We start from the raw sequence: 18437 nt of genomic DNA on the forward strand, positions 1-18437 counted from the left end.
CCGCTCACTACAGGAGGAAGCTGCCGGCGCCGGGGAAAAGACGTGCAGGGACCGCGCCAGGAGCAGGTGAGTATTATTAGACAGCCCCCGCTCCCCCTCCCCTGCCGACCCCTGGGTATGACTCGAGTATGAGCCGAGAGGGTTACTTTCAGCCCAAAAAAGTGGGCTGAAAATCTCGGCCTATACTTGAGTATATAAGATAAATATACAAAATACGTGATCCAGACGAAACCTCGAGGGATCCAATCACTAATGAAGTAGCACAGTTAGGCTATGTGCACACGCCAGAATTCTTTGCAGAATTTTCCTGAACAAAACCGGACTTTTTCTGCAAGAAATCTGTTCGCGTTTTTACCGCGTTTCTTCAGGAGCTTCCCTAATGCAATTAAATAGCGGCAAAAACTCAGCAAAATTAATGAACATGCTGCGTGGTTAACCGCAATGCGTTTTTTTCGCGGAAAAAAAATGAAACGTGCACAAAAATTGTGGATTGCATTCTAATAATAGGATGCTTAATGTAAGCTTTTTTAAGCGTTTTTATAGCGAAAAAACACGAGAAAAAAAACGCGAAAAATCCTGAACGTGTGCACACAGCCTTACTGTCTAGCCTTTGTTCAGCATTGTACGTCTTTTCAAAGATGCACAAAACTGTGGCCAACAGCACTTTTATGGACGCTTGACACAGCCGGATCAACGGTTCTATAGTGTCCACAGTGTCTCTATCTGCCTTATTATAGGGAATCTTCCGTCAGAGGTTCCGTCTGAATCACAAGCTCAGTCATTTATATGGCAGCACGGGACTTGTGGAAGAAAAATATGGACGGAAAGGATGGAAGGAATATTAACAAAGGTAAAGGAAAACTAAATCTGTGCTTCCTAAACCATTACGGAGAGGTGTGAAGGCGGATCCATTATTCATCGGTGCACCGCCGGACTCTACAAGAGCAGACGCGCCATCACCGGACACTTCTGCGGTGATGTGGACAGCGGATAAAGCTTCACTACACCGGAGATTCCACACGATATCACACACCGGTCATCATCATCACACCGGTCATCATCATCAAGCCGGTCATCATTATCTGCCGGTCATCATCATCACATGCCGATTATCATCATCACATGCCGTTCATCATCATCATCACATGCCGAACATCATCATCATCACGGGCTGGACATCATCTTTATCATACGCTGGATATCATCATACCGGTCATCATCATCACACGCCAGTCGTCATTATCCCATGCCGGACATCATCATCACACGTCGGTCATCATCAACACATGCCGTTCATCATCATCATCATCGAATGCAGGTCATCATCATCACGTGCCAGTCATTCTTACATACCTGTGGAAACATCTCCCGGAATCTCCTCCTTCCCATCAGTCACACACGGCTGATCCCCCCTCGTCATCGCTTCTTCTTCAGTCTCTTCCTTCACTTCATTCTTAGTCGGATCTTCCTCCTGATATATCAGATGTAACAATCAGCACAATACAAGAAACCACCAAAATCTATGACCTCTATCAGAAATGTCCCCCCATATACAGATCCAGTACAGGGCTCAGCACCGTCTACCTGATGGTCCTCCGGGATGTTGTGATTCTCCTCTGGACAGTCCTGGGGATACAGAGGACGGGGACATCTCTGTGGTGGATTTCTCCTCCTGGATCCATCTGTAGGAGACACACAGTGATGGAATAGATTGTGTCATGTGATGATGAGATGATGGGAGTAGTAGTAGGTGACCACAGCACAGTCATGACGTCTCCCCTCCTCACCCTGCTGATCGGCCCATATTGCTTTCGCCTCTTGTGCTCCATGTATAACCTCAACCTTAATATCAATCGGATCTTCACCCTAAAAAGAAAAATGTAAGATGAGCTCAAGTCCCATCACTTCATGGTCAGATGTTGTGGGGGCTTCAGTGTCATCTACCTGATGATCCTCCGGGATGTTGTGATTCTCCTCCGGACAGTCCTGGGGATACAGAAGACGGGGACATCTCTCTAGTGGATTTCTCCTCCTGGATCCATCTGTGGAGACACAGACTGAATACATGACCTGCCGTGTATCTGTCTATATATTATTATTATTATTTATATAGCACCATTGAGTCCATGGTGCTGTACATGAGAAGGGGTTACATACAGAATACAGATATCACTTACAGTAAGCAAACTAACAATGACAGACTGGTACAGAGGGGCGAGGACCCTGCCCTTGCGGGCTTACATTCTACAGGATGGTGGGGAAGGAGACAGTAGGTTGAGGGTTGCAGGAGCTCCGGTGTTTGTGAGGCAGTAGCTCTGGTAGTGATGAGAAGGCAGCGGGGTCAGTGCAGGCTGTAGGCTTTCATGAAGAGGTGGGTTTTCAGGTTCCGTCTGAAGGATGCAAATGTGGTTGATAGTCGGACGTGTTGGGGCAGAGAGTTCCAGAGGATGGGGGATATTCGGGAGAAGTCTTGGAGGCGGTTGGGTGAGGAGCGAATAAGGGTGGAGGAGAGAAGGAGGTCTTGGGAGGACCGGAGATTACGTGAGGGAAGATATCGGGAGATTAGTTCAGCGATATATGGAGGAGACAGGTTATGGTTGGCTTTGTAGGTCAGTATTAGTAATTTGAACTGGATAAGCAGAGGGAGCCAGTGAGGAGATTTGCGGAGGAGTAGCGAGGAGAGAGATTAATTATTCGGGCAGCAGAGTTAAGGATGGACTGGAGAGGTGCAAGGGTGTTAGCAGGGAGGCCACAGAAAAGGATGTTGCAGTAGTCAAAGCGGGAGATGATAAGGGCATGCACAAGCATTTTAGTAGATTGACGGTTGAGGAAAGGACGGATTCTGCAGATATTTTTGAGCTGAAGGCGACAGGAGGTGGAAAGAGCTTGGATGTGCGGTTTGAAGGACAGGGCAAGGGTTACTCCGAGGCAGCGGACTTCCGGTACGGGGGAATGCGTGATGTCGTTAATTGCGATAGATAGGTGAGGTAAGGAAGATCTGTGAGATGGAGGAAAGATGATGAGTTCAGGTTTGTCCACACTGAGTTTGAGGAAGCGAGAGGAGAAGAAGGAAGATATGGCTGATAGACACACCGGGATTCTGGACATCAGAGAGGTGACGTCGGAGACAGAAAGGTAGATCTGAGTGTCATCAGCATAAAGATGGTACTGGAATCCATGGGACTTTATGAGTTGACCCAGGCCAAGTGTATAGATTGAGAAGAGTAGGGGTCCTAGAACAGATAGGCGTGATTATCGCATGTTTGAAAGCAGAGTGGAAGGTGCCAGAAGTTAGTGATAGGTTGAAGAGGTGGGTTAGGGATGGGATAAGAGTGGTGGTGAGGTTGGGGAGGAGGTGGGATGGGATGGGGTCGAGTGCACAGGTGGTGAGGTGCGATTTGGAGAGGAGACAATTACGTCCTCCTTCAGTGATCTTGGAGAGGGAGGTTATGGGGTTTGGGCATTGGTCTGGTATACAAAGGGGTTGTGGTGGTTGAACAATGAAGACTTGCCTTGTTTGGTCGATCTTATTTTTAAAGTGTGTGGCAAAGTCCTCAGCAGAGATGAGGGAGGTTGGAGGGGGCAGTGGGGGGCGGAGGAGGGAGTTAAAGGTTTTGAATAACTGTTTGGAGTTGTAGGCTAGGGAAGATACGAGGGTTGTGAAGTAGGCCTGTTTAGCAGAGGTGAGAGCAGATTTAAAAGCGAATGTTGCCTGTTTGAATGCAGTGAAGTCGTCTTGTGAATGTGTTTTCTTCCAACGCCGTTCTGAAACCCTGGACACTTGCCAGAGCTTTTTAGTGAGGTTGTTGTGCCAGGGTTGTCTATTGATACGTTGCACTCTGCCATGAACGAGAGGCGCAACCGTGTCATGATGCGAGAGTGACATTGTAGAAAGCAGTGGCACTGTCTGTGTCGTGGAGTGAGGATATGGATGCCAGTGTTAGGATAGAGTCAGAGAGTGCGTGGGTGTATAGGTGTGCAAGGTTTCTGCGGGGGTGCGCATGTTGCTGGACATGGGTGACAAGTGAGGAGGACAGGGATGAGAAGGTGAGCAGATGGAGGTCGGACAGAGGGAGAGGGGAGGTGGTGAAGGAGAAGACCCACTCCTCCACCATGTTTGTTGCCGGGGCGAGGGGCGTGGGTGAAGTGGAGGCCGCCGTAACACAGCACAGCAGGGGAGGCGGTGTCATTGGGTGTCAGCCATGTTTCTGTGAGGCCGATGAAGGCAAGCTTGTGAGAGAGAAAGAGGTAATGAATCACATGAAGCTTATTGCAGATTGAGCGGGCATTCCAGAGTGCTCCAGAGAGAGGGAGCAGGGAGGTGGGCGTCAGGGGCACGGGTTTTATGTTTTCAAAGATTCCGGTAGTTCATATTAGATAGGGAGCAGTAGGAGGGGGTAGTAATAGGAGGTATGAGCTGTGAGGGTCCAGGGTTGGGAGATATGTCGCCAGCAGTGAGGAGAAGCAGAGAAAGGGAGAGCAGATGGGAGAAAGAGAGTGGGCGGCTTGTTTTAGGTTTTATTAGGACTGATTTGAGGTTGAGGATCAGGTCAGCAGAGGAGGTCAGGGTAGGTAAGAGGGAAGGAGAGATGATTATTTGGTTAGAGGGTGCTGGGGATTGTGGATAGCGAAGGAGAGTGAGGATTAGTGGAGCAAACACTGTAAGGGCATATGTAAACATGGTGAAGGCGTAAGATGGATTAATACAAAAGCTAGATACAAGTAATAAGGAGTGCTTACTCAGCAGACATACCCAAAAGAGACACATACATAGTGTGGAGTCCTGACTCCTGCCGTGACTAACGGCCGTTGAAATAACTGCACTTTACGATACTTTAACTGCCGTGATACTTTGCTGCCGGGAGACGCGTGCCTGACTCGCACGCGTGCCCCCCTAGAATGCTACTAAATTTATAAGACTAAGTAGAGGATCAGGTGAGAGGGATTGTGGGACCTTATTTGGGATAAATTAGCAATTGGCCAACACCCCAGGGGAGGTTAGATGATCAAAGGCGCTGGGCCTGGCTACATCCATATGCTGTAACACCTTGCACCAGATAGTATCTCCTGTGACCCCAGAATGGATGTACAGCAGTAAGTATTGAATACAATGCAACAAATGAATTTAGCAAACATTCAGCAGGCACTGTTATATACCATTAAAGGAAATGTCTCTCAGAACCGGTAATTCTAGGCTTATGTATCAGGGACTAAACTACATTGTTGTGGTCCTCACCACCGTTACGGAGCTCCCAGCACATTGTGGACCCCAAATATGAGGTGATAATCAAAAAGGCCAAAGCCTAATGCTCTCTGCTCTGCACCCGGAGGATGAGGACCCTGAGGAGAGGGACAGAGAAGACCCTCATCAGTCAGATGGAGAAGCCGTACTAAGAAACACAACTTCTCCAAGTTCCCGCTCCACCAGGGATGGAACCACAGAGGAGCTGGAGAAAGCTCCACATTTCTATCCAGTGGTTTCTTCTCTCCTAATTCGCCGTTATGGAGATTGGGGGAAGGACGGTTACCATTTACCAGTGATTGTTTTCTGAGAGCTCATGAGGTCACCATGAGGACACGACCTCCCTCCTGGACAGGATCCTCTGGGATCACCCTAAGAGAAGAAAACCTGCCGCATACCTCCCAACCATCCCGGATCCCGCGGGACTGTCCTGATTTTGACAGTCAGCCCCGGGATCCCGGGCGGGACACTAATGTCCCGCACTACGTGCCTAGGGCGGGGACAATGCAGGGGGCGGCACCTGAGTAGCTTAGGTTTGTGGCTGTTTTTTTTTTCTTATACATGCTGGGTCTCCTCCCGACCGATACCGCCACCCCCCCCGCCCCGCCCCCTGTGTGTGCGGCGCTGCCACGCTGAGGCAGAGAGCCAGCAGCGATCAAGATGAGAGGTCAGCGACTCACTTCCTCCTGTGTGTGCACGGAGCTCCGGCTTCTCCTGCTCTTAGCTGCTATCCCGGCAGAGAAGGAGAGACGGGGGAGGTGCCGGGACAGTGCAGAGCTGTGAGCAGCCGGAGAAACTGAAGAGCTGCAGTGCACATGGACAGATCAGCCGCCCCTGCAACACAGAGGAGATTGTGTGTGTGTGTGATGTGTGTGATGTGTGTGTGTGATGTGTGTGTGTGATGTGTGTGTGTGATGTGTGTGTGTGATATGTGTGTGTGTGTCTGATGCTGCATGTGTGTGTCATTGTGTGTGTGTGATGCTGCATTTGTGTGTGTGTCATGTGTGTATGAGGTATCTGGTGTGTGTGATGGCTGGGTGTGTGTGTGTGATGGCTGTGTGTGTGTGATGGCTGTGTGTGTGTGTGTGTGTGTGTGTGTGATGGCTGCGTGTGTGTGTGTGATGGCTGTGTGTGTGTGTGTGATGGCTGCGTGTGTGTGTGTGATGGCTGCGTGTGTGTGTGTGATGGCTGGGTGTGTGTGTGTGTGATGGCTGCGTGTGTGTGTGTGATGGCTGGGTGTGTGTGTGTGTGATGGCTGCGTGAGTGTGTGTGATGGCTGCGTGAGTGTGTGTGATGGCTGCGTGAGTGTGTGTGATGGCTGCGTGTGTGTGTGATGGCTGCGTGTGTGTGTGTGTGATGGCTGCGTGTGTGTGTGTGATGGCTGCGTGCGTGTGTGTGATGGCTGCGTGCGTGTGTGTGATGGCTGCGTGTGTGTGTGTGATGGCTGCGTGTGTGTGTGTGTGTGATGGCTGCGTGTGTGTATGTGATGGCTGCGTGTGTGTGTGATGGCTGCGTGTGTGTGTGTGATGACTGCGTGTGTGTGTGTGATGACTGCGTGTGTGTGTGTGATGACTGCGTGTGTGTGTGTGATGACTGCGTGTGTGTGTGATGACTGCGTGTGTGTGTGATGGCTGCGTATGTGATGCATTTGTGTCAAAGCTGCATGTGTTTGTGAGCTGCGTTTGTGATGCTGCGTGTGTATGTGTGATACTGTGTGTGTGATGCTGCATGTGTGTGAGCTGCGTGCGTGTGTGAGCTGTGTGTGTGCTGCGTGTGTGTGAGCTGTGTGCGTGTGCATGTGTGTGAGCGTGTGTGTGAGCTGCGTGCCTGTATGTCATTATACAGTATGGAGAACTGTGGCCATTATACAGTATGGAGCATCATGTGCAGTCATTATACAGTATGCAGCATCATGTGCGGTCATTATACAGTATGAAGCATCATGTGCAGCCAGCATACAGTATGGAGCATCATGTGTGGTCATCATACAGTATGGAGCATCATGTGCGGTCATTATACAGTATGGAGCATCATGTGCAGTCATACAGTATGGAGCGTCATGTGCGGCCATTATACGGTATGGAGCATCATTTGCAGTCATTATACAGTATGGAGCATCATGTGCGGCCATTATACGGTATGCATGCCGTCATTATACAGTATGGAGTGTCATGTGTGTTCATTATACAGTATGGAGCATCATGTGGGGTCATTATACAGTATGGGGCATCATGTGCGGTCATTATACAGTATGGAGCATCATGTGCGGCCATTATACAGTATGGAGCATCATGTGCAGTCATTATACAATATGGAGCATCATGTGCAGCCAGTATACAGTATGGAGCATCATGTGCGGTCATTATACAATATGGAGCATCATGTGCGGTCATTATACAGTATGGAGCATCATGTGTGGCCATTATACAGTATGGAGCGTCATGTGTGGCCATTATACAGTATGGGGCATCATGTGTGGCCATTATACAGTATGGAGCATCATGTGCAGTCATTATACAATATGGAGCATCATGTGCAGCCAGTATACAGTATGGAGCATCATATGCGGTCATTATACAATATGGAGCATCATGTGTGGCCATTATACAGTATGGAGCGTCATGTGTGGCCATTATACAGTATGGAGCATCACGTGTGGCCATTATACAGTATGGAGCGTCATGTGTGGCCATTATACAGTATGGAGCATCATGTGTGGCCATTATACAGTATGGAGCGTCATGTGCAGTCATTATACAATATGGAGCATCATGTGCAGCCAGTATACAGTATGGAGCATCATGTGCGGTCATTATACAATATGGAGCATCATGTGTGGCCATTATACAGTATTGAGCATCATGTGCAGCCAGTATACAGTATGGAGCATCATGTGCGGTCATTATACAATATGGAGCGTCATGTGTGGCCATTATACAGTATGGAGCGTCATGTGTGGCCATTATACAGTATGGAGCATCATGTGTGGCCATTATACAGTATGGAGCGTCATGTGTGGCCATTATACAGTATGGGGCATCATGTGTGGTCATTATACGGTATGGAGCATCATGTGCAGTCATTATACAGTATGGGGCATCATGTGCGGTCATTATACAGTATGGAGCATCATGTGCGGTCATTATACAGTATGGAGCATCATGTGCGGTCATTATACAATATGGAGCATCATGTGCGGTCATTATACAGTATGGAGCATCATGTGCGGTCATTATACAGTATGGAGCATCATGTGCGGTCATTATACAATATGGAGCATCATGTGCGGTCATTATACAGTATGGAGCATCATGTGTGGCCATTATACAGTATGGAGCATCATGTGTGGCCATTATACAGTATGGAGCATCATGTGCAGTCATTATACAATATGGAGCATCATGTGCAGCCAGTATACAGTATGGAGCATCATGTGCGGTCATTATACAATATGGAGCATCATGTGTGGCCATTATACAGTATGGAGCGTCATGTGTGGCCATTATACAGTATGGGGCATCATGTGCGGTCATTATACAGTATGGAGCATCATGTGTGGCCATTATACAGTATGGAGCATCATGTGCAGTCATTATACCGTATGGAGCATCATGTGTGGTCATTATACGGTATGGAGCACTGTGTGGCCATATTTTTTTGTTTATAACTATTGTATATGAAACAGTGTGATCAGCAGTGCTAAATGGGTGTGGTTGGGACGTGGATATGGGTGTGACTAATTATGAATGGGTGTGGTCAGAGGCGTGGCCTAAAATTTGCCGCGCGCCGCAAACTTTGTCCCTCTTTCCCATCTTCAAAAGTTGGGAGGTATGCCTGCCGTCCTCCTATTAATAGACGAGTTACCGTGTTTTTATTCTTTTTTAAAGAGAGAAATCTCAACATCTGCCTCAATACAAAGAGTAAAATAGGCAGCAAGTGCACGAGAGGACGGTGTTGTGGGGAGCCCCCGGTACGCAGCGGTTACTGCCTATCAATGTGCAGAAAGGACAACTAGAGAGCCGGCACCGGGGTCATGGGCGATTACTGATGAACACGGGGAGCCGAGGAGAGATTGTCTGGTCAGATTCCACAGAAAAGCCCCATAATACATATTCTACTGAACAAACAACCTTTTACACTGATTATTATCACCCTTGTGCTGCCCGATGTCCCTGCGGGGCCAACACCTGCGTCACCAGCCCACTTACATCGTTATGGTCAGACCCCATGTAGAGGAAGAGCGGACCCCGACATTATGCAGTCGTTGAGCCCTTGAGACAAGGACACCCGTCCCGTGCATTCTGACGTCATGTGAAAAAGCTCGTTAACCTCTTCCTGATATCTGGTATTCAAGCATGGAGGATGCCAGGTGCGGGTCTGTGGAGCGAACTCAGATTCCTGCTGTTTAACCACTTGACTCCTGCTGACAGCCTGACAGTGCCATTTAAAGGGAACCCGTCATGTAAAATAATGGTAATAACCTGCAGACATGGGGTTATCCGGCAGGTTAATAGCATTTTGAACCTGCCTGGTGTCAGCAGTGAGAGGAAAATAACTTTAGTCCCACTCAGCAGCGTTTGGCTTCCAGTCATAAAGTTTCGGCTGAAGCAGCTACAGTCACCGCTCAGTGTATAGAGAACGGCGGCTGTTTCCGCGGCCCCGGCACTGACTGACAGCCAGCTCAGCATTAGAGCCGGCACTGACTGACAGCCAGCTCAGCATTAGAGCCGGCACTGACTGACAGCCAGCTCAGCATTAGAGCCGGCACTGACTGACAGCCAGCTCAGCATTAGAGCCAGCTATGACTGACAGCCAGCTCAGCATTAGAGCCGGCTATGACTGACAGCCAGCTCAGCATTAGAGCCGGCACTGACTGACAGCCAGCTCAGCATTAGAGCCGGCTATGTCCGTCTGTGGCCCCCAGAAGACCCCCGTCTCTGCCGCCAAGGTTTTCCTATGACGTCCAGTATGAACAGGATCTCAGTTTAAAGTCCCCATTAGTTTTACTTTGTTTCCAAAAATGAGAACAAAAAAATAAATGTAGCAACAAATATATTTGTCATTGTCACATGAGGATTTATCCCACACGGTAAACACATCACAAACACCACAAAAATGCAATGAAAACACAACGATCAAAAAGTCACAGATGCCCCAAAATGATCCCAAAAGGTCAGCGCTGCATTCATGAAGAGAAGCCGTCACACCGCTCCGATAACGGAAGATAAAGAGATCGGTCTCAGGGAAAGGGCTGATATTATAATGCAGGAAATCTATAAAACAACACAAGATTGGTGTCACCATAACAGACCCGGAAAATCACAGCGAGGTCGCTCTTACCGCCCAATAAATGCTGAGAAAAAAACAAAAAATAAATGTGGAAATGAATTTTTTTTTATTAACCGTTTCCACTCATCTGGAATTTTCTGTTTTTCAGCAAATTATATGGTAAAATGAAAAATCCATGATGCAAAAAAACACAAGATCTCAAACGTCTGTGAATGGAAAATAAGAATATTATGTCTTATGGAAGAAGAGGAGGAAAAAAATGCAAAAATGGAAATTTGCCCCATCAGGATGAGGCTGAAACATTGATATTGATTTCTAGGATTGCTGCGTCCTATAGGAGGCGCTAGAGACCCTTCTCTGTATCTGGGGAGAGGACATTTGCATATCTTATTTCCCATGGGGCACACAAGTGTCAGCCAAGAAGGAGGAGCCGGACGCCGACCACGACCGATGATGACATTCTGAGGGACGGACGAGCGACAGCGGATTAGGGGGAAAATCACCTGTAAATTAACCCCGACTCTGCTGAGTAACAATCCACGACAGACTGAGGCTATGTGCACACGCTGCGTCCTGGTGTGCGGATTATTCCGCACTGATTTTGATAAATCCGCAGGGCAATAACACTGCGTTTTTCCTGCAGCTTTATCGCGATTTTACTGCGTTTTTTTAATATGGAACCGCTGCGGATTCCACACAAAAAATTGACATGCTGCGAAAAATAAACCGCAGCGTTTCCGCGCGTTTTTTTCCGCAGCAGGTGCACAGCGGATTTTATTTTCCATAGGTTAACATAGTACTGTACACCGCATGGAAAACAGCTGCGGATCCAAAGTAAAAACCGCAACGTGTGCACATGGCCTGAGGGACCAAAAGAACTCACAGGAGAGAACGGACAGAAGGACGGGACATCTGCAGAGAAAATGTGACCGATACTCTAAGGAAGGAGAAAGATTCTGAAAGAAGCCGCCGAGGACGAAGACTCAAGACTGATGAAGACGACAGCGGAGAAACCGCGACTCACAGATCAGAAGAAAATAATCAGGGAAATGAAAGCTGTTGTCAGACGGAGAAAATGTAGAGAAAACCAGAGCAAGTCTGGAGAAAACTCATCTATTATAGGACGACGCCGGAGAGACGTCATCACATCCACCGGAGCCAACAAGGAGCCTCGCTTCTCACCTCGTGGTGTAAGAGGCCGGAGCTCCTCCATCATCACGTCCTGGTACCGATCCTGGTGTCCTTCTAGATACTCCCACTCCTCCATGGAGAGATAGACAGCGACGTCCTGACACCTTATAGGAACCTGACAACAGCGACACCGTCATCACCCAGAATCCTCCAGTGCTGTATAATGTCCCAGCAGTCACCTCTCCGCTCATCACCCAGAATCCTCCAGTGCTGTATAATGTCCCAGCAGTCACCTCTCCGCTCATCACCCAGAATCCTCCAGTGCTGTATAATGTCCCAGCAGTCACCTCTCCGCTCATCACCCAGAATCCTCCAGTGCTGTATAATCTCCCAGCAGTCACCTGTCAGCTCATCACCCAGAATCCTCCAGTGCTATATAATGTCCCAGCATTCACCTCTCCGCTCATCACCCAGAATCCTCCAGTGCTGTATAATCTCCCAGCAGTCACCTCTCCGCTCATCACCCAGAATCCTCCAGTCCTGTATAATGTCCCAGCAGTCACCTCTCCGCTCATCACCCAGAATCCTCCAGTGCTGTATAATCTCCCAGCAGTCACCTCTCCGCTCATCACCCAGAATCCTCCAGTCCTGTATAATGTCCCAGCAGTCACCTCTCCGCTCATCACCCAGAATCCTCCAGTCCTGTATAATGTCCCAGCAGTCACCTCTCCGCTCATCACCCAGAATCCTCCAGTCTGTATAATGTCCCAGCAGTCACCTCTCCGCTTATCATCCAGAATCCTCCAGTGCTGTATAATGTCCCAGCAGTCACCTCTCCGTCATCACCCAGAATCCTCCAGTCCTGTATAATGTCCCAGCAGTCACCTCTACGCTCATCACCCAGAATCCTCCAGTGCTGTCCTGTATAATGTCCCAGCAGTCACCTCTCCGCTCATCACCCAGAATCCTCCAGTCCTGTATAATGTCCCAGCAGTCACCTCTCCGCTCATCACCCAGAATCCTCCAGTGCTGTCCTGTATAATGTCCCAGCAGTCACCTCTCCGCTCATCACCCAGAATCCTCCAGTCCTGTATAATGTCCCAGCAGTCACCTCTACGCTCATCACCCAGAATCCTCCAGTGCTGTCCTGTATAATGTCCCAGCAGTCACCTCTCCGCTCATCACCCAGAATCCTCCAGTCCTGTATAATGTCCCAGCAGTCACCTCTCCGCTCATCACCCAGAATCCTCCAGTCTGTATAATGTCCCAGCAGTCACCTCTCCGCTTATCATCCAGAATCCTCCAGTGCTGTATAATGTCCCAGCAGTCACCTCTCCGCTCATCACCCAGAATCCTCCAGTGCCGCCCTGTATGTGCCAGCAGTCACCTCTCCGCTCATCGCCCAGAATCCCCCAGTCCTGTATAATGTCCCAGCAGTCACCTCTCTGCTCATCACCCAGAATCCTCCAGTCCTGTATAATGTCCCAGCAGTCACCTCTCCGCTCATCACCCAGAATCCTCCAGTGCCGTCCTGTATAATGTCCCAGCAGTCACCTCTCCGCTCATCACCCAGAATCCTCCAGTGCCGTCCTGTATAATGTCCCAGCAGTCACCTCTCCGCTCATCACCCAGAATCCTCTAGTGCCATCCTGTATAATGTCCCAGCAGTCACCTCTCTGCTCATCACCCAGAATCCTCCAGTGCCGTCCTGTATAATGTCCCAGCAGTCACTTCTCCGCTCATCACCCAGAATCCTCCAGTGCCGTCCTGTATAATGTCCCAGCAGTCACCTCTCCGCTCATCACCCAGAATCCTCTAGTGCCATCCTGTATAATGTCCCAGCAGTCACCTCTCTGCTCATCACCCAGAATCCTCCAGTGCCGTCCTATATAATGTCCCAGCAGTCACCTATCCGCTCATCACCCAGAATCCTCCAGTGCCGTCCTATATAATGTCCCAGCAGTCACCTCTCCGCTCATCACCCAGAATCCTCCAGTGCTGTATAATGTCCCAGCAGTCACCTCTCCGCTCATCACCCAGAATCCTCCAGTCCTGTATAATGTCCCAGCAGTCACCTCTCCGTCATCACCCAGAATCCTCCAGTGCTGTCCTGTATAATGTCCCAGCAGTCATCTCTCCGCTCATCACCCAGAATCCTCCAGTGCCGTCCTGTATAATGTCCCAGCAGTCACCTCTCCGCTCATCACCCAGAATCCTCCAGTGCTGTATAATGTCCCAGCAGTCACCTCTCCGCTCATCACCCAGAATCCTCCAGTGCCGTCCTGTATAATGTCCCAGCAGTCACCTCTCCGCTCATCACCCAGAATCCTCCAGTGCTTTATAATGTCCCAGCAGTCACCTCTCCGCTCATCACCCAGAATCCTCCAGTGCTGTATAATGTCCCAGCAGTCACCTCTCCGCTCACCACCCAGAATCCTCCAGTGCTGTATAATGTCCCAGCGGTCACCTCTCCGCTCATCATCCAGAATCCTCCAGTCCTGTATAATGTCCCAGCAGTCACCTCTCCGCTCATCACCCAGAATCCTCCAGTCCTGTATAACGTCCCAGCAGTCACCTCTCCGCTCATCACCCAGAATCCTCCAGTGCTGTATAATGTCCCAGCAGTCACCTCTTTGCTCATCCCCCAGAATCCTCCAGTCCTGTATAATGTCCCAGCAGTCACCTCTCTGCTCATCCCCAGACTCCTCCAGTCCTATATAATGTCCCAGCAGTCACCTCTCCGCTCATCCCCCAGAATCCTCCAGTCCTGTATAATGTCCCAGCAGTCACCTCTCTGCTCATCCCCAGAATCCCCCAGTGCTGTATAATGTCCCAGCAGTCACCTCTCCGCTCATCACCCAGAATCCTCCAGTCCTATATAATGTCCCAGCAGTCACCTCTCCGCTCATCACCCAGAATCCTCCAGTGCTGTATAATGTCCCAGCAGTCACCTCTCCGCTCAGCAGCTCAATCATCTTGTTGCTGAGCTCCAGGATCTTCTTGTTCCTCTCATGTAGCAGGGAGTGCGGGGGAGGCTCTGTGATGGGGCCCGGGCTCCGGCCTCCTGACTCCTGGAGATGGATGATGGGAGTCACACCGTCCCCCGGTGTCTTCCTCACTATTGTGTAATCCTGTGTATGGAGAGAGACACTTAGGGAGAAGATTTCCTTCCCGACTGCAGATCTGACAATCAGTAGAAATCCCGGGATCAATAACCGTCTCCAGTAATCTGGGGCCATAACCGGGAATATTATTCCCCTCCGGACAGACATCCCGGCCCCTCTACAACTCTTATAGGGAATCCCCATGACAACTCCTCCGGGCAGAGAGCTCCACACAATCACTGCTCTTACAGGAAAGAATCCTTCTCTCTATTCTGGATTTCCTCCTCCCGATGTCGGACTTGTCACAGAACACAATAAAGCTGATAGAAATGTAGAGGAGTTACCTCTCCGCTCAGCAGGGAGACGATCTCCAGGGCGAAGCGGAATAATCTTCTGGTGGTCTCATCCCTGTCCTCGTCCATCCTCGGGGTCATTCAGGAGGAGGAGGGATGAGCACTGGATCAGCTGGAGGGATCTCGTCCTGCCGGCGTCTTCATGATGGAGGAGAAGATAGAAAATATAGGAGACAATATAACGTGAGATGCAGAATGCACATATCTCTATTTATATGGTTAGATAAAGGCATTGTGAGGACAAAACGTGCTGATTTTTCTGGACTAATAGAGCTACCAAAAATAAAGGAAGTCTGCAGCCCTGGATTCTGGATTTCTACCACTCATTCTGAAGTGAATATGACAATGTAACTAAGGCTCCGATCACATCTACAAGACGTCACTGACCACGACCGATGGATCCAGTAACTAAGGCTCCAATTACATCTACAAGACGTCACCGACCACGACCGATGGATCCTGTAACTAAGGCTCCGATCACATCTACAAGACGTCACTGACCACGACCGATGGATCCAGTAACTAAGGCTCCAATCACATCTACAAGACGTCACCGACTTGACCGATGGATCCTGTAACTAAGGCTCCGATCACATCTACAAGACGTCACCGACCACGACCGATTGATCCTGTAACTAAGGCTCCGATCACATCTACAAGATGTCACCGACCACGACCGATGGATCCTGTATCTAAGGCTCCGATCACATCTACAAGACATCACCGACCACGACCGATGGATCCTGTAACTAAGGCTCCGATCACATCTACAAGACGTCACTGACCACGACCGATGGATCCTGTAACTAAGGCTCCGATCACATCTACAAGACGTCACCGACCACGACCGATGGATCCTGTAACTAAGGCTCCGATCACATCTACAAGACGTCACCGACCACGACCGATGGATCCTGTAACTAAGGCTCCGATCACATCTACAAGACGTCAATGACCACGACCGATGGATCCAGTAACTAAGGCTCCAATCACATCTACAAGACGTCACCGACTACGACCGATGGATCCTGTAACTAAGGCTCCGATCACATCTACAAGACGTCACCAACTTGACCGATGGATCCTGTAACTAAGGCTCCGATCACATCTACAAGACGCCACTGATCACGACCGATGGATTCTGTAACTAAGGCTCCGATCACATCTACAAGATGTCACCGACCACGACCGATGGATCCTGTATCTAAGGCTCCAATCACATCTACAAGACGTCACCGACCACGACCGACGGATCCTGTAACTAAGGCTCCGATCACATCTACAAGACGTCACCGACCACGACCGATGGATCCTGTAACTAAGGCTCCGATCACATCTACAAGACATCACCGACCACGACCGATGGATCCTGTAACTAAGGCTCCGATCACATCTACAAGACGTCACCGACCACGACCGATGGATCCTGTAACTAAGGCTCCGATCACATCTACAAGACATCACCGACCACGACCGATGGATCCTGTAACTAAGGCTCCGATCACATCTACAAGACGACACCGACCGCGACCGATGGATCCTGTAACTAAGGCTCCGATCACATCTACAAGACGTCACTGACCACGACCGATGGATCCAGTAACTAAGGCTCCAATCACATCTACAAGACATCACTGACCACGACCGATGGGTCCTGTAACTAAGGCTCCGATCACATCTACAAGACGTCACCGACCACGACCGATGGATCCTGTAACTAAGGCTCCGATCACATCTAAAAGACGCCACTGATCACGACCGATGGATCCTGTAACTAAGGCTCCGATCACATCTACAAGACGTCACCGACTACGACCGATGGATCATGTAACTAAGGCTCCGATCACATCTACAAGACGTCACCGACCACGACCGATGGATCCTGTAACTAAGGCTCCGATCACATCTACAAGACGTCACCGACCGATGGATCCTGTAACTAATCTCTGATCACATCTACAAGACGTCACCGACCACGACCGATGGATCCTGTAAATAAGGCTCCGATCACATCTACAAGACGTCACCGACCACGACCGATGGATCCTGTAACTAAGGCTCCGATCACATCTACAAGACGACACCGACCGCCACCGATGGATCCTGTAACTAAGGCTCCGATCACATCTACAAGACGTCACTGACCACGACCGATGGATCCTGTAACTAAGGCTCCGATCACATCTACAAGATGTCACCGACCACGACCGATGGATCCTGTAACTAAGGCTCCGATCACATCTACAAGACGTCATCGACCACGACCGATGGATCCTGTAACTAAGGCTCCGATCACATCTACAAGACGTCACCGACCACGACTGATGGATCCTGTAACTAAGGCTCCGATCACATCTACAAGACGTCACTGACCACGACCGATGGGTCCTGTAACTAAGGCTCCGATCACATCTACAAGACGTCACCGACCACGACCGATGGATCCTGTAACTAAGGCTCCGATCACATCTACAGACGTCACCGACCACGACCGATGGATCCTGTAACTAAGGCTCCGATCACATCTACAAGACGCCACAGATCACGACCGATGGATCCTGTAACTAAGGCTCCGATCACATCTACAAGACGTCACCGACCACGACCGATGGATCCTGTAACTAAGGCTCCGATCACATCTACAAGACGTCACCAACCACGACCGATGGATCCTGTAACTAAGGCTCCGATCACATCTACAAGACCTCACCAACCACGACCGATGGATCCTGTAAATAAGGCTCCGATCACATCTACAAGACGTCACCGACCACGACCGATGGATCCTGTAACTAAGGCTCCGATCACATCTACAAGACGACACCGACCACGACCAATGGATCCTGTAACTAAGGCTCCGATCACATCTACAAGACGTCAATGACCACGACCGATGGATCCAGTAACTAAGGCTCCAATCACATCTACAAGACGTCACCGACCACGACCGATGGATCCTGTAACTAAGGCTCCGATCACATCTACAAGACGTCACCAACTTGACCGATGGATCCTGTAACTAAGGCTCCGATCACATCTACAAGACGCCACTGATCACGACCGATGGATCCTGTAACTAAGGCTCCGATCACATCTACAAGATGTCACCGACCACGACCGATGGATCCTGTATCTAAGGCTCCGATCACATCTACAAGACGTCACCGACCACGACCGATGGATCCTGTAACTAAGGCTCCGATCACATCTACAAGACGTCATCGACCACGACCGATGGATCCTGTAACTAAGGCTCCGATCACATCTACAAGACGTCACTGACCACGACCGATGGATCCTGTAACTAAGGCTCCGATC

The 18437-nt window shown here is 49.6% G+C and overlaps 1 protein-coding gene across 2 annotated transcripts in view; it reads right to left on the bottom strand.

Annotated features, from left to right (window-relative positions):
* LOC143793520 (uncharacterized) overlaps positions 1-18437 on the bottom strand; it is a 349323-nt gene that overhangs the window by 281829 nt on the left and 49057 nt on the right. For both annotated transcript variants that reach the window (XM_077280557.1, XM_077280559.1), the window contains exons 2-8: positions 15111-15257; positions 14614-14793; positions 11714-11837; positions 1945-2042; positions 1788-1866; positions 1585-1682; positions 1354-1471 (exon numbers count right to left, since the gene is read on the bottom strand). In XM_077280557.1, the coding sequence (XP_077136672.1) occupies positions 1354-1471; positions 1585-1682; positions 1788-1866; positions 1945-2042; positions 11714-11837; positions 14614-14793; positions 15111-15200 (787 nt within the window). In that variant the 5' untranslated portion in view covers positions 15201-15257. The remainder of the gene's footprint in view (positions 1-1353; positions 1472-1584; positions 1683-1787; positions 1867-1944; positions 2043-11713; positions 11838-14613; positions 14794-15110; positions 15258-18437) is intronic.

Source organism: Ranitomeya variabilis, chromosome 1 (assembly GCF_051348905.1).
Source record: "Ranitomeya variabilis isolate aRanVar5 chromosome 1, aRanVar5.hap1, whole genome shotgun sequence".
Taxonomy (NCBI): Eukaryota; Metazoa; Chordata; class Amphibia; order Anura; family Dendrobatidae; genus Ranitomeya; species Ranitomeya variabilis.